At 35.3% G+C, this 18,360-nt stretch overlaps 1 protein-coding gene across 1 annotated transcript; it reads right to left on the reverse strand.

The window, feature by feature from the left end:
• Positions 1-1,603: 1,603 nt before the first annotated feature.
• LOC149782232 (uncharacterized) lies at positions 1,604-11,359 on the reverse strand. Its single transcript, XM_089934854.1, has 7 exons — positions 11,298-11,359; positions 9,670-9,899; positions 8,542-8,631; positions 8,161-8,338; positions 4,617-4,705; positions 2,608-2,824; positions 1,604-1,726 (listed from the first exon to the last, which is right to left on the reverse strand). The coding sequence occupies exons 1-7, from the start codon at positions 11,350-11,352 to the stop codon at positions 1,689-1,691; spliced, it is 897 nt and encodes a 298-aa protein (XP_089790980.1). The 5' UTR covers positions 11,353-11,359; the 3' UTR covers positions 1,604-1,688.
• Positions 11,360-18,360: the final 7,001 nt, after the last annotated feature.

An 18,360-nucleotide genomic window follows, 5' to 3' on the forward strand; every position in this document is an offset into this window, starting at 1 on the left:
TACCATTTTGTTAAGAATACCTGTTCTCTTTTCAAGGTAGTGATATGTGGTTTAGATTTAGGATTGTTGGTAATGATTTAAAGAAGCCTTTGTTTTCTGTATTTTGTGATTATCTTTATGTGTATTTTACCTACACTAATCAGTGAATACACAGAAACTGATTATGCCACTAAAGTAAAATATTTGACCCATGGCATATTGCTCTGTTGTCACATTTAGCCTCTCCAAACAAAGCCGGATAATCCGAGGTAAGACATTCACTCTACGCGTGTCTAGGAAACTACTTATAATTAACCTAAGATTTATTTTAAATTACATTGATGATGATGATGATGATGATGATGATGATGATGATGATAATGATGATGATGATGATGATTATGATGATGATAGGAAACTATGAGTTAAAGTGATGGTTGTAGCCAGAACTAGTAGTGAAGAAGCAACAGCTTCAGGGGTTAAACAGTTGTCCTAGTATCAATAGGTATAGTGATGGTGAAAGCTGCAGTACGGAATGTCTGGTGTTTAATGGTTTACTAACATATGAAGGTTATGTCTTAAATCCGTGCAGTTCGAGTTCCTTGTCCAAGCACACGCCAAGGGGGCAGGGTCCAGTTTTTATGTACAAATTTAATGTCGCAATCAGCGAACTAGTATAAAAAATCATAAAAAATCAAATACACAAGTGAGGTCAAAAAGGTCCATATTTTCAGATACCTATATTAAAACAAAGCATAAGAATAGTATTCACTTGACCAGAGAAGTCAATGGCAGTTCACAGCAGAAGAGGATTATGCACCCCAACCCCTATTTTATACCTGCATTTTTCACATCCAAATGCCATTTTTGACAGCATGTGGTGCTCACAGTGCAAACGCAAGCCCTTTCCCTGGATGAAAATTTTGAAAAACATTGTCTACTAAATAGTTTGATGCAATTCAGAATAGTTGTCATCCAAGCCGTTTTTGAGATACTCTAGTTGCCTTGAACCCACGTGTCTACTGCTATGGGAGGCTAGCTCTTCTTCCTAGCCAACTATTGGTATTTCACTATCAACATACTGCAGAGCAACTATGGAAGGTGTACATGCCTGACATCAATTTCAAGAACAACACAACCCCAAAACACCTAGTTCACAAATATATCCATATCTATAAATACTAAACAATAATAGCTGAAAAAGTCACACCATAGCCTTAAGTTAAGAAATTTGCCAGGGGCCAATTTACGAAACTGGACCCTGCCACCCAAGGCGGCATGCTCGACCTGACCCACTGACGATGGCGGATGCTGTAATAGTCACAGTAGGAACAGTAGTAGTATTAGTAGTGTGAAGACGGGGCAGGAAGAGGAAAGGTGGAGAAGGCTAAAGCTTATCAGTAACTGGAGATTTAGGAGCAAGAACAGCTTGAGGAGCACGAACAGAAGTCCTTTTCGCAATTAAAGTTGTATTAGTATATAAGAGGAATTGATGCAAACAGTAGCAATTATGATAATGAAAGCAGCAATAGATTTTGTATTTTTTCTTAAATGTACAGAGAATGCATCTTAAAGGAAAAAAAGATAGACTGGAAAAAGGAAAGTAAAAATTACAGATAAGGCATTGGTTGAACCTATTTTATCATTAAAATGGGATAACATAATAAATAATTTGTACAAGTAGGTTCATTACCACTGCAAATAACAATTCAGCCAACAATAATGCTTGCTTCAGAGTAGACGATATCTGAAATATAGAATATGAGAACAAGTATGTTACATGAAAAATGAATAGTTTACTTTATTCGGAGGTGGACAGGAGAATACTATATATTGTATTAAAAGCGAAAGGGGGATCTAGTTCAGACTAGTATTCGAATCAATAAATTCTACATTCAACCCGACATACCAATAAGCTATAGGCTCCAGGACTTACTGAGCTGGACAGAAGAATCATGTACATTGTATCGAGAGAGAGAGAGAGGGGTGGAGGGAGAGAAAGAAAGAAAGGGAGAGTATTTCGCGGTGTATGTAAGTGTATTTTATGAGACTGGAGAATATAGTACAGACCAGTATTCGATTCAATAACGTCTGCTTTTAATCTATAGGTAGCCAAGACCTACTGTGTAAACACATTTAGATTATAATCTAGTCATTTGTTTTTAAAATCTAGTTCCAGGATTTTCAAGAAGAACCTTAGATTCCATAGATAGCTGCAAATCAAAATATGAAATTACGCATCACCCATTATTACCATAGAAGCTGTAAGGGCTTTTTCTATGCATTTTAAATTTTTTAGAACAGCTTTTAAACTATGGACAACAATGCATCAGTAATTTAAAAAAAAAATAAATGACTGATGGAAATATTAAACGACAATTAGATTTATATTATGATTGGTATACTGCAATTTTTTTACTATATTTTTGTTATTATTTGAAAGAAATTGAAATTTATGGATCACAATTGATAATTATTACAGCCAAACTCGGTATACTGCGTTACTTGATTATGTGTTTAGATCAATATTGACAGCCATGCAATGGTGGAGGAGGAAATACGAAAATCTAAACACACGAAGGCACCACAAAACGTACAATAACATATATAAATAAAAGTGAAAAATACCAGGATCAGCAGTTAAAGTGAAATGTCCACCGTAAACTGCGTTGTCACCCTTAATCTCCAAGTTAAAGCACCGAGCGCTTGGTGACGTGTAGCTGTTTAATTCCGAGTTGGTACATAGCGTAGCAGACGCGGTGTCTGAATCATCCACAAATACTTTTACGGTCAAATTGCTACATTCTGCAGCACTGATACCGTCCGCTAGTATTGTGAAGATCGTCTGTTTATTAAAGATGAATAAATAAATATATAAAAAGAATTAGAGTAGTGAATAATTTGATAAATGATTGCATAGTAAACTAGTACTGTCTGAAGTTACTTTTGTGAAGCGACCTTAACTTTTAACATCTTGCTGAATGTAATCCTTGCGACTTTCATTCCGTTCTCGGAAAGTTATATGCGAAGTCCAATATTCGAACAGTAGATGTTTATATTAGAGGAATAGGATCAATAGCGGATGACAAATGCACACTCACACACATACACACGAACACATACGGGACATAGGGATACAATCTTTAAAGGAAAGCTTTGTCATAAATATTGAAAATGGAATCTTTAAAAATGTTGTAAACAAAACCACAAATGCATTCTCAAAAATATTTCATTAAGTCAAAACTCGCGGTTATATTATCAAGTAGGAGAAGCGTCGGCATGTTTTTTTGCTGATATTACGGAGCACTAATCACTGTCATAAATCATCATCGTCATCATCATCATCAGCGGCAGCAGCAGCATCTTATAATTGTTCTTCTTCTTCTTTTTCTTCTTCTTCACTCCCCTGATGATCGTATTTTCGCTGGTTTCTTGTCGGGCCGTTTGTCTTGGCCTTAGATCTTAAGACTTTACATAATATTCTTTCTGACCTGATGAATTCGGCTTCTTGAAGTAGGTCTGGCTTCAAGGGAATTTTCAATTTTCTCGGCTGTACCTGGATTGGTCAGGTATTAATTCAAGTGCTTCCGCTACAATTTGGTTGATCTATGTCTTTTGTCCAGACTCAAGTTCCTTGCACGGATTACGATTCTTCGTTACTTAGTACTTTCCCTTGTTTCTCGCGTTTGGCACCAAATACAGCTCTATTAATATTTACGATTCCTTCCTTCTCTGACATACCGTGCTATATCCTTCTCTGATATCATGTGTTTCTTACTTCTGTGACATCCATGCTGTTTCCTTCTGTGACGCCTTGTGATATAGTTTTCTCTGACGTGCTATCTTTTTGGTCCTTCGATCGGGATACCTGAACCCCAAAGAATACTCCCCATCCTGTTTGCAATCACTTTTTTTGAATTTTCATCCTAAAACCTAGTCTGCAAAAGTTATTCCATATTTCCAAAACAGTTAAGACCGTCTTTCTCTCATTAAGTGCTTAACCTTCTCATCTTTATAGTTGCACATTGTCATTTTGTACACTAGCTTGCACCTTTCTGACCGTGATTGTCTGGTACACCATGAACAGTTCTTCTTTCTCGCCACTTAACACTGAAACGATCTTAATGTGTCCTTTTCTCCTTGAAACTGACAAAGCATTTCCATTTGGCACTATATTCATGAACCTTCTATGTTTTTACTCATTACCTTTGTTCTTATTAATCTTCATATCCTTTTCATACTTAAGAGTAGGTGTCGGTGCATATCAATGTAACTTTTATTGTATTCGTGTTTATGTAGGCATTAACTCTGTCTGTTATTCAGTGCCAACAATTCTCTCTGTTTGGAACATAACGTCTAATTCAAGATCATTTCACGTTTTGACAGCTCCTTCCATTTTGATTATGACATCACCCAGTATAATGTTACGAATTATGTTTCGCTCTCTAAGATTCCAGGATACTTGCAATCAATCTCCGGATGTTTCTGGTTTCATACAAACTAATCCCATACAAGGATTGTTATATAGGCCTTCTTATACAGAATTGATGCCTTATATAATGTTCATTTTCCGTTTTCTGCATTTTTTCAGTTATTATTAATATCATTATTATTATTATTATTATTATTACTATTACCTCATCCTGCTGACCACAGAATCTTGCTTTAATCGTTGAGCCGGCAGATAAATTGCTAATCTGTATTGTACTTTCATTGACTTGTATACCTGCAACGGGATTAACTTTTATCTGATCAAATACCGGTACTTAGGAATATTTTCTCTCAATCTACTAGTGTCATTTTTGTTAGTTTGATTCTGGTTAACGTACAGCACATGCATAAATCGATTCAGATATTTGAAAAATAAGAAGAATAAAAAGAAAACAAATGAATAATTTTAAGGATCGCCAACAGGATAGCAAAAAGTTGCAATCTGTGTTTATAATTTTTGTGTCAGACACTTCGGCTTCCGACACACAACGGCAAAGTAATGCAAACAACACAGCCTCCATTTTCACATGCAACCAGCTGATAAATGCATGCTTATTTAGGCTGTCTTCAAAGAGAATCATGAGTCAAAAAAAAGTGATTTATTTCCCAAAAATGTTCTTGTTAACTAAGGCTGTATTTGCGTCTGAACATAAGTTCATTTATGTTCTTCCTTTAATGAGCAAGGCGGTCCTGTCTATTTTAGATGTATCATTGACTTTTTCAATTCGAGTTTTGAAACATACGCGTAATCACCGAAAGGTTTTAGCTTACAAGTAAAAGGTATTCGTAGTATCAGAGGGTGTGCAATTATCATCTGTCTGGGAGTGGGAGTGCTCTATATACCGCACATCACTGTTTGACTGCAAATTTTCGTAAATTAAGTCGTTTTGATTTTTCTTACAGTCGTTAGATTACTCGTGTAATGGATTGATTATTTGAACATACCATAAAGGATATATACAAGTCTTTAATATTCAAATGATGGGAATTTCTTCTTGTCTTAAAAATGTGGGTGCCTTTATTAGAATGGGATTTTATCTGAATAGCTACGGTATATCATATTTTTCTCCATATATGTCTGCACATTTCCAAATTTTGTTAGATCGCCAAATTTAAACAAGAGAATGTGCGAAACTCATCACTTTACGACACTGTACAAAGGGACCATTTTCATATATACTGCATTGTGCACAGAGGAATATTTGCTCAATAAACTTGCGTATTATATTTTTCGAAATACGGTATTTACGCAGGGAAGAATATCTGTTCGCCCCAGGCATATTAAATCTCAAGCTGTGTTTGGAGATATTTGCTTTATTAAACAGAAATGTCGTCTGTTGAAGTCACCCATGCATCAAGTCTTTGCTGATCACCAAGGCTCGGAAAATACGACCAATTGTAATTTGAACCTACCGTATTTTCTCCTGTATCGAGACATATTATGTATGATCAACGTTCCTTAAGCTTTCTTTTCAAATTAGGAAATTGTCCAAAAAGAGATACAGGAATTTGCCACTACTGATACTTTACTTTCACAAAACAAAACATCTGCTATGAATTCTCTTGATATATTTAAATATATTTTGCGGATATTTGGTGACAGGCATTATAGATAATTCTTAAACTGATGCCATAATAGTAACATATATCAGACTAAAACTCAGAAGTTGTCTACTAGAAATAGTAAGATTTTCTGTAGAGATAGCTGTTTTTATTGATGCTTAAGTATACAATTTAATCACTATTCCGTCTGGAGTGGCCATCACACAGTTATGGACTATCCATCGAACAGTTATCTGCTATCTAAAACCTACACTATACCATCAACACATCACTTTGACCGACCAATACAATTAAAATCCAGCATCTAATTATATATTACCCAACATTCACACTGTATCATCAACACGCCGCTGGAGTGATCAATACCTCACATTTACTAATTCGTTGTGTCCCTGTAAACTCCAACATCCTCACCTTTACAAGCCACGACAATGTGTAGAAATATAAACAAAAAGTATTAATATTTCATATTCATTTCCTAAATTCAATATTTTATATTTATTTTCCTATGTGTCCGTTTCAATTTCCACTTTACATTTGTCATCTTTAATTGTCATTTCCATATTTACTTTCTTAGTTTTCATTTCAATTTTAGGTTTGAGACTTTCCTTTGGATAGAATTGTTTTCTTTTTACGGCACACCAAAGACTGACAGAAAGAATGTAAATTTCTGTTGAGTTAAAAACTGTAAAACTAGCATAACGTATTTTTATAAAGACATTAAGCATGATAAGCGAAAAGAAGTCGGACGTTGCAGATGTAGCGTCTGTACCTGTTCAAGAAAAGAAAATTATGTCCACAACAGCTTCGACCTCTTGAGAAGAGGTTCTACGCAATGATTTTCAAACCAAACAAAACTAAAATCCTCCATGATATTTACCCATCGTATGTGATAGTATATAAGAATGTTTGTGGGTATAGTGTGTGTAATAGCCATGCGGTTGTTCTAAACGTCTAGGCATCATACAAGGAGAACAAACTTTAAACACAGCAGATTTGGTTCTCAGTGGCAAAAGAAACCTGTAAACTAGAAGATATGAGCAGAGAAGTGTTTAAATGGCCGTTTCACATGCCTGAGTTACAATGAGTAACTAAGAAAGTACTGATGAACTAACATCTCTGAAACTCCTTTACTCAAACTAGGTGACAACCATATAAATGACTAGATTTACCTACAATACCCCAAATTAGAACGCACAAGGTGGTCTCGAACCCATACCATCAGGACCGTCCACATTACATACAAGGACCCTAACATTAGCATATATAAGGTAGTCTAAATTCCAAAGACTATCAGGCCCAGCAGCACAAGGCTACAAAGTAAAACCTAGGCCTAGGAAATAAGGCCCCAAACTAAGACATATAAGGTGGTCTAACTCCAAAGACCATCAGGTCCAGCGGCACAAGGCTGCAACATCGGTTGACTCTGTGGTATGGAAACTTGACATAATCGACAAATTCAACGACAGAGAGTTCACTGCTGATGATAATCCCGACAATGTGGGATTTATTCTAATCCCGACAATGTGGGATTTAATCTACGTAGACGAAATCAAACAAGATCGCATTTTAGAAACATTGGATTCTTTGCACTTGGACGTGTAGTTGCAAAACAAATACATTTATGTAGATTACGACTAAAGACTTAATTGAAGTGGTACCATGTTCCACTTGATGTTAATGTTAGCGATTACAAAACTAACATCAAAGAAAGCGAAACTTCACGTGTGGAAGTCTTACATACAGTGGGAAACAACAACAGCAATGAAGTTCTAAACCGAGCCAACGATCAAAATCCTTTCGAGTTATAACACTACAGCATGTCCAAGATAGCAATCTCCATAGATGAGCGGACGTTGTGTACCAGACCTTTTGAAAATAATCTCGCCCAGAACAATTATATGAGATCTTAACTTGACACCGTTTGAGGGAGCACAACTGTTTTATATCAATAGGAACCATGGTATTTCCTACGACGATGTAAGGTTAGTAAATCTGTTAGATTTGTCTAGTGCATGGGTGAGTAAAATAGATCATAATTCCTTAGCCTTATCTTGGAAAAGATCAGAGAATACAGTCCAATAGAAACCAATACATATTAAATAACATCGTTTAAGTTAATCTTACGTGCAGTCTCGTAATAGTTATTTAGATCGACGTCGTCATCGGAACTGATATTCTTCCCGTCATACCCACTGTATTCCTGAAGTGTGTGAAGTGTATCGTTGGTATCAACATTCATATATTCTTCGACAGAAACTGGTGTGATTTGGAAATCCTTGTCTTCGAGCCTTAAGATTCCTTCCTATAATAATAATAATAATACAGAACAAGAAAAAGAAGACAAAAGAACAAGAAAAAGAAGAAGAGTCACCATCTCTAGCAAGAAGCAAATTCTTAGCCAATTTCCAAAATATGTTGACAAATAAAACTCCATTACTTTAACACTAACCATTTAAATTTCTGAATAGTATTGTAATATTTGCATATAGCCTTAGTCGAACCTACCAATGTTCTGGCACAGAGACGTCCCACTCTCTTGACACAGCGGACAGTAAAATAAGACCTATTCTCGAGGTCGTGGTAGTATTTGCTTTCCTGTAAATATATAGCATTTTTCAGTTTTTTCTCATTGATAGCCATTTGAAATGAACGAAGGATTTTGCAGTATCTCCAGCTAGTCTGGTAAGATGCATATACTATGTTTTAGCTAGGAATAACAATCGAATGCATACTACACCTAGGATTAAGTCCTACTGGTAAAAAATAAATAACTGAAAACTGACAAAAAATTAAATATATATTTTCTGCAATATTTTCACAAAACACAAGTGGTTTGCAGATATTTAAAATACGTTTTGATTTTGGTTGATGAAATAAATGAACGTGCTTTTAACTGCCACTCACTTGCTATGTATTCACACAGTGTTTGCTTGATACACTTTTAAAAATATAACTTCTGAACTCCTGATCTTTCTTTCATAGATTTTTACTCAACATTTTAAACAAACAAGTGTTACTAGAAATTTAGAGATGTTACTCGAATTCGACAGCTGTAGTCTTCTGATGTTACTCAAATTCGACAGCTATAGTCTTCTGATGTTACTCGAATTCGACAGCTGTAGTCTTCTGACCTGGGATACAGTTTCGAGTAAGAGCTGGAGTCGATTGAAGTTTTACGATTATGTGGTAGAACTGTTGATTATATCGTGGATATAGCTAACACCATGTTTACAGTAGTTATATCTTCTAAAAATATGTCCATGTTTAGACATTAATGAAATTTTAAAATTTATTACCCTAAGATGCAAAATCTTTGTTTACATCGCTGCCTGTAAACATCTTGTAGTAAAATTTATTGATGATGGGAAATAATTATGTCAACTTGTTAAAATATGACGGTATTTTTGATCTGCTAAATTGATACGACCGAATATACCTAAATAATAATTCAACAGGTGGGGTTTTTTTGTTGTTTGTTTTTCTTCAGATTACACACATTAGGATATATTAAAATAGTGTATATTTCACAGTCCAGTATCGGTTAGAAAACGGGTATTTAGAAAACGATTACTGCAGTCAATATCTAGGATTAAACATGGACGTTTTACATATGGACTCAAGCATTCAGCTTACAATTTTCTCTGTCAATGTTTCATTCACAGCATTCCCTGACCCGTCTGTCAGAGACTCGACAACGTCCATGTTGGTGTCTGCACGTGTCTGAGGATTTTTCACCAGGTAAAGGTATACCCACTTCTCTCCTCTATACCATAGGAATTGTAACTGTTCTGAAAGATCAACATCTATTAGACGCTTGTCATTTTCATTGTCCAGATCTCTCAGCCAAAGATACTCAGGTGTACCTGGAACCAGTATATGAATAGAAAATTACTTAAGTGAATAAATACAATAAATCAATAATTAGTAGAAGATCGCTCGATCATTGATTGATAGTAGGTATATTTCCATGGGGCATAAGTTTATGTTATATTGGAGAAAGTTGCAAACAGTGCTATAGTTATCAGTCACGTTGACACTTTCAGACAAAAATGCAAAGCACTTTCAAGCCCAAAAGACCAAAACTATTCCAAACTAATGTAATTTATATTTATAAAAACGCAAACATTATGAAGCACCACAGAGAAAAGGAAGATTTGCACTAATCAATCAATATACCTTTATTTAAGTAATATATCAAACAAACGGTTGATCAAATCCTGTACGAAATTACTTTACACATTAAGAGCGAGTAATTTTGAATTGACAATCACTTCACCCTCTTGCAATAAAACTATAGACACACACAAACACACATAAACACATACACTCCCATCAATATTTAAATCCCCAGAGACAAATAGAACATAATTCTTATCCCTGGATACCATATTATATGTTTGGATCACATGAAAAGAATTGATATAGACTGAAACCAATATCAGCAGAAAGTTAGAATTCGATCGAAGCGCAAATCGAATATGTGCCGCAAGCGACAGTATCTAGTTCTCAAACGCTATTTACCTAAAACACATGGGCAGGTGCTTATGCACAAAAGGGGAAAAAAAGATGAAACAAAAGAAACGTTAAGGACGATTCTTAACTAGCAGACATGATTTATTCATGTCACCAAAACAGCCGGACAAAGAGACGAATAAGATTCTGTGTCCTGATGTCTATTCAATATATTTCATTACATACACTGAAAAGAAAAGGTTATGGTTAAGGAAAATCAGACCAGGGTTGCAAATTATGTAGAATTTATATTTGGGAAAATTTTTTGATTATGAAAATTTATTTTGTCATTGCCTAATTTTGGAACTACATGGAACTGTCACGCCTCTGCCTCTCTTATTCAAAATCTAATTCAGTGTTAAATAGAATATGTCACTATATATCCACTTCTTGTATAAAATGACCATTTGTATGTTGTGCTGTCTTCAGCGGTCTTCGTTAAAAAGTCATGATACTATGTCAAACAATTGTAAGAGAAAATACGTGTTAAATAAAATTAAAAATTGCCCATTTCATCAGAGATATTTTATTCTGCCTTCGTCCAGATTTAATGATTGTCCATCAGTTTTCATCAAAATTAACTCTCAAATGTGGGACTTGGTGCTCTCTAACGTGAAGTGAATCTAGCATACACATAATGAACGAAAGCGATATATGATGATCAAATGAAATTAAAATTAAACAACAATAAAGTAACAAAAGAAAAATGAAGAAAGATATTGCATGGTTGAGAAAAGGGGGTGCGTTACCTGCGTCCAATACGGCTACAGTACAAAACATCAAGATGAAAAGATAACCTTTCATTTTAGTACTTTATACAGCTAAGTTATCTAGAAAGCGACTAGTTTTCTTCCGTCAAAAAGATTGGTTTATATAGATACCATAATCAACATAAAAGTGCTTAATAACATCTGACGATTGCATAAAAAGAAGGTACATGCTTAAATGCGCCTGTTGTGTCTGTTAATCTGCCTAAAGCGGATCTTCTTTAATCCGTAATGAAGACCATTGGTTGGATAGAAGGGCAGATATATACAGATGAAAATTAAGTAGGATAAGACGATGCCCTGCCGGTTTCATGGATAACAATATATGTATATACTGTCCTAATTATGATTAGTTTAGTGAAATGACAATGTATTATCCCTTAAGCTTCTTCATCTTCTCAATTAGATTATACAATTATTTCATCCTTGCCGCATGTCTGCGTAACATATTATGTATATACGGTCCCTATCATGATTTTTCTCATGATATGTCAATCTAAACTGTATTAATCTTCTTCGTTACATTCTAAGATTACCTAAGTTTTGTGTAATATTAAGCCATACTGTACTGAGCTGTCAATGTGAGTTCAATAACGCTCGTTATCCTTTCATAACGTAGATTATACTTACGTACAACATTCTTTGTGATGTATTCAGCATAATGTATCTATACCAAGATGTAATAACACATTTAAATGAAACATGAATAAATTGCTGTCGTGCTTAGGCGTGAAGTCTATGACTATCAATTCTTGGATTAACGTGCAAGCCTCGTGAATCTTCTTTACATCAGTTTAATTTCAGAACCATGTTCTGTCAAAAACGCAAATAAGGTTACAACGATATATCGTACACTTCAGAACATTCACTATGCGACTATCACGAATATGGTACACATCCTTTATTTTATAGCAAATAGTATGACCACATTTACTTTGATTAGGAACGTAAATGGCGATAAAAAAATAAATTCACCGTTGTTTGGGGCCAATGCTGTTTCTGTCAGACTCATGAATATCAACATCTTTATCATCATCATCATCATCATCATCATCACCATCATCGTCAATATCATCAATAGTCTTAATTTCAATATTGCGTGTCCATCATTTCAACATTTAATATTTAACAACATTCGTCCCATTCGCGAATTAATTTCAAGATAGCTTTCATGAAACATGGTAGGTATTATCCAAACAGTTGGCTCTATGAAACTTTCTAGACCTTCGTTGTCATCAACCCATCCTCAAGAAACATATTAAATAGGGTCGCCCTCATCTCCATTCGGTGTCAGTAGAATTCGGGTGCATAGACGTGTTCACATTTTCTATGAAACTGCGACATTTGACGGACATCCTTCCTCTCGGAAGCTACTTCCAAGATGAAGTTCTTTGGTGTGTGTGTGTGTGTGTGTGTGTGTGTGTGTGTGTGATTCAGTTTTTAACGTAGCTTTAACAATGTTTCAGTCATATCGCTACGATGTCTGCAGTGTGACAGTTTATAGTGATGTCTAGCACTGGGGCATCATGCCGCAGACATGTAGCATGATGTCCCACCCAGTCACATTATCCTGACACCAGGCCGACCAGTCCTAATACTAACCTCTTAATACTGAGCGCCAAGCGAGGCAGCTGTTAGTACCATTTTTGTAAGATTTTGGTATGACTCGGCCAGGGTTCGAACCAGCTACCACCCGCTTCCAAGGCGGATGCTCTAAGCACTAGGTCGTCGGAGCAGTCTTGGCTTATATTCCTTCTAGTCAGACATATCCATTAGTTTATACTGAGACTGGAAATCAACGTTCCTTTCATAATGCAGCCATTTTCAGAATTACAGTAGACTTTCCATGGTAGGTGTTTTCCAAACTGTTGGCTCTATGAAACTTTCCTAAGTTTTAATAAGTGTTTCCTATGTTCTGTAAGCTGTTAATTTATCACTTCAGATCCATGTGAAGCTATAAACTGTTAATTTACCTTTATTACTTCAGATGTGAATTTAGATTCACCTTGCTTTGATATTGCAAACAAATTCCCTCATTATTGAAACTGACTAAAAACACAAACCATGATCAGCTTCTTGTCAATGTTGCATTTTTAATGTAATAGTCTATGGCTAATTTGAGTAAAATATTTTCATTACATTTGTGCAAAATGTCTTTGACAATGACAAGTGAAATTTGACATTGTATCCTTGTGTGAATATATACATGATCGTGGTAGATTTTAATGAATCATGCATATTTATTTTTTGTTAGTTTTAATTAATTCACTATATGTCATGGACAATCGTATTTTACAGCTGAACGTGTTCAAAGTCAAGTTAATTTTTTACCTGTCTGGCCTGAATCATTGATTTGGGTTTCGCAAACATGTTTATATTAATCTGTGTCCAAAATATTGGAAATTCTCCATGCAATACCAGATCTACCTGTTATGTACCACATTTTATATTATAATTTTATAAATAAATCTTCTGATTATAACTAAGATTTTATCTTTTTAACTTTTGGAACCTTTCAGAATGAAATTTTCCATTATGTAATGCGTTTTTTTTGGAAAATGTTAATTGTTGCCTGAGATCAAGTAGGGGACTATATAATCTTGTCTTTTTGGACATTAATCATTCCTGTTTTAAGATATGATCATAATCACTTGTATTATTGTTGTTTCCAGTATTTCATTTGTGTTGGAATTTATTTATTCGAATTATTTGATTCAAGTAATTCTTCTCTGGAAATACAAAGTGCTCACCAATAACATTCTTCGAAATAGAAAGTTGATTTCAAAGTGGAATTCAAGAAAAGATATATTCTTAAAATATGACATTGTAATTCAACAATAGATTATTGTACATTGCTACTAAACATACTTCTGCAGACAGATCAACACTTTAATTTTTTAATTTATTTAGGAATGTCACTAAGGTTGAATCATAACTTTGAATATTAAGACTTGTGTTAAAAATTAAAGGATTATTTGGGATTTAATTCACAATACCGTAAGTTCTTTTTATATTTTTCGCTTTGTATTTTACAAAATAAATTATCTGTTGAATTTTAAAAAATACCTTTGGCTTTCATTCTTTTCTATTACTTAGTTTAAGGCCGTAATTTGAAATAAATGCCACCAAAACATCTGATGAAGTACATGGTACTTTAAAGACCACAAGCTGAGTGTTATGAACGATGCATTCAAAGATCCGCATCATGAGAATTTACAATAGTATAACGACCAATAACGTCATAAAATGATTAAACACAACACTTATCCCCATTCTAACACAATTTAATAATTCTTTTTTTACCAAGGGAAAGCACTTTGCATTATTAGTTGTTTTATAACATGATTTATTTGCATTTAAGAAATCGCGTGATTCTTTTTATATTTGCCTTGCGTATTCTTCCGATTTTATCTTTAAATTCTACAATCAATTTTGTGCATACCAAGTTGAGTAAAAACCAGCAACAACATAAAAGAAATTTTAAACTTTCTTCTAAATTGTAAAGAAAAGATTTATTGTAAACGAGAATGCTTTATTTTCAAGGTCACGAAAATATTGTACATAATAACTCCAGGTATTGATGTGCCCTAAACAAAACTATCCCATATTATCTTCATCCCACTTCTTAGCAAACCATTGCATTGTGCTTAATTACTGATTGCAAGTGAGATTCTCTTTAAAAGCAAAGGATAGGCAGATAGTATATCTGTCATATAATTTACATGTTCCATCTAGTTGCCACTCAAGGCACAGCACGCGTAGTGGCATGCACTTAGTATCAGGAGAATTAGCTCTGATGAGACAATTTTCGATCAAAGTTGCAGAAAACTATCCCAACATCTGACAAAGCGGGACCACGACAAACATATAATAGTGGCAGCTGTTCACGAATCCCAACAAACAAATCGTTTAGACTCCTAATATTCGGGAAAAGAAAAATGTGGAATGAACACCCTTCTTCTTCGCAGAACCTTCACATCATTCACAAACTTTGGTCAATCATTGAACTGGGTAAACAGTTGAACGTTTCCTTTGATGCTGGCAAGCATGTTTGTGTTGATTCTGGTAGCTATAGAAACTAACCTTCTTCATGGATGAGAATTATTCCTTTTCCAGGTCGACGTCAAAGCTGCTGTGACACGGTACCGAAATGAAAAAGTATCGTTTCATCTTGCTGCTTTGTGTTGTCGCCATACAGGACATCCCTTTTCCTCTAAAATGTCATATTTTTCATTACTTATTTTTTGTTACATTTTTGTTGCTCAGTTTAGTTTCAGTCTACTACTTTAGCTTTCTGTCATTCGTGTAGTGTAGGCTATTTTCAATTTACCTTAGCTTGCTGTCATTCGTGTAGTGTAGGCTATTTTCAATTTACCTTAGCTTGCTGTCATTCGTGTAGTGTAGGCTATTTTCAATTTACCTTAGCTTGCTGTCATTCGTGTAGTGTAGGCTATTTTCAATTTACCTTAGCTTGCTGTCATTCGTGTAGTGTAGGCTATTTGCGATATTTAACAATTATATTTTACTGAACTAATCGTTAAAAACTGGTTCCATAAAAGGCACTGACATACACCTTGAAATACTCTCTCTCTCTCTCTCTCTCTCTCTCTCTCACACACACACACACACACACACACAACATATTTAAAAAAAATAAGGAGTGTGATACAATGTAATGCACCAATATGTATTTATATGAAATCTGTTCAGACGAGGAAATTCATTCCCACGATTACACAATATTAGGCAAAACATGTTTAAGCAAGCTAAATACCAACACAACAGGTTTTGTTTTTTTGATGCACATCATAAACTTTAAAATATGTGCCGTTTTCTGTTCTTAAGCAAGAGAATTAACTTTCTTGCCCAATGAAAACTACGCAAAGCCTATAAGTGATACACTTTCAACCGTACCATGCATATTTTTAATTTGTATGCACACCCTAATCTTTACAAGGCTAACAAATGAGTATGCAGGTCGCTGAGACTTGGTTGGTAACCTTGCAATGCAAAAGAGCAAAACGGAGAATACCCCCCCAAAGCCTCTCATGAATGGGAATACTTTTGCTGTTATATGTTCTTTGCTTGATCAGTGCTGAGATATTTGAGTTATGTGCAGAACTGGGTGTCAGCAATGGGAGTCAGAAATGGAGTCTACTGTGTTAATTAGCACATAAAATGGTCAAATATTTTGTCCCTGCTGTCTGAATTTTCTTCTTTAAGTGATATTTCAAAACTTTATCACATTTTTTTAAACTTAAACTATTTGGCATCATATCAGCCTAGAACATTTAAATGGGATAGTAGATTATTGCTGAAGAAGGTCGGACATTAATTGGTCAACCATTAAGTTATGCTTCTGGTCTTGGAAAGAATATTATCACATATATTAAAAGTGTTCTCCATGGTATAGCAGTGTTAGGGACCAGCTTCGCACTGCTAAAAGAGACCGCCGTAAAGCTGAGAGGCTCTGGCTTTCCACCAGACTCACTATTCATAAGCAAATCTATAAAGTCGCTAAGAAGAATGTCACAAATATAGTCCATGCAGCGAAATCAGCCCACTACACTATTAAGATCATGGAAAGTTCCAGCTGCAAAGAGCTCTTCGAGATAATGTCAAGGAACAAATCAACACCACTTCCAACTACTTTCTCTCCAGTAGACCTTCCGAACATGTTTGCAAATTTCTTCCATGACAAAGTACAAACCATTAGAGATCAGCTTGACACCACAATTTCAATTGACTCATCGTCACCATACAGTTGGGATACAGAATTTGAGCGGCAACCATTAGCAGCATTCGAACTTGTCTCTATGGATTTCGGACGTACAATCGTGATGAAGAGTATACCAAAGTCATGTGAATTTGATCCAATTCCAACATCACTGCTGCTTGAGTGCTTAGATCCAGTATTGCCTTCACTAACCAATGTTGTTAATACCTCTTTCTCGTCCGGAGAAATCCCATCATTTTTCAAAACTGCTATTGTAAAGCCTCTGCTGAACAAACCAACACTAGACCATAACGATTTAAAGAACTACCGCCCAGTTTCTAATCTCCCATTCATTTAAAAAATCTTAGAAAAGGTTGTTCTATCCCAGCTTGTATCTCATCTAAATTCAAACAGTCTTTTTAGCAATACACAATCTGCATATCGCCCTTGCCACAGTACTGAAACTACTCTTCTAAAAGTAGTTAATGACATTTTCTCTGCGTTGGATAGCGGAAAGATTACAGTCCTCACACTCCTTGATTTGTCTGCAGCATTTGACACAATAGACCATGATATATTACTTGACCGTCTCCAGCATGTATTTGGCATTCATGATACATCCTTAATGTGGTTCAAGTCCTACTTGGTCAACAGGACACAAATTGTATCTGCAAATGGAACACACTCCAGCCCAGTTGATCTATGTTGTGGTGTTCCACAGAGGTCTGTTCTTGGACCTGTTCTCTTCATTCACTCTCATGTGTCATAGATCATCATCCAGTGTCTCACCAATTATACGCTGATGACACCCAAATATACAAATCTAGCCACCCAACTGAAGTTGATGCTACCATCCAAGGTGTAGAGAGGTGAATTTCTGATGTGAAATCATGGATGACTTGTAACAGGCTGCAGATGAATGATGATAAAACTGAGGCCATTCTGATCACAACACAAAGACTTTCTCATTCACATCCTTTACCTCAAACAATAAATATCAGCAACGCCAATATCAAATTCATACAATCAGTACGAAACCTAGGTGTTACTCTGGACAGTACTCTCACATTGCACCAACATGTCATGAACATATGCAAAGCTGCATATCTTGAGCTGAGACGCATCAGATCAATTCGCAAATATCTTTCAGTTGATGCCACTAAAACACTTGTGTATTCATTAGTACTTTCAAGACTGGACTATTGTAACTCAATTATGTCTGGTTCATCTCAATATCTACTCCAAAAACTTCAGAAAGTTCAAAACACAGCTGTTCAGATCATACTTAGAGTACCACGAACAGAGCACACCTCCCCGCTGCTCTATACC

This window comes from Sinohyriopsis cumingii, chromosome 15 (assembly GCF_028554795.1).
Source record: "Sinohyriopsis cumingii isolate HCF-2022 chromosome 15, ASM2855479v2, whole genome shotgun sequence".
NCBI lineage: Eukaryota > Metazoa > Mollusca > Bivalvia > Unionida > Unionidae > Sinohyriopsis > Sinohyriopsis cumingii.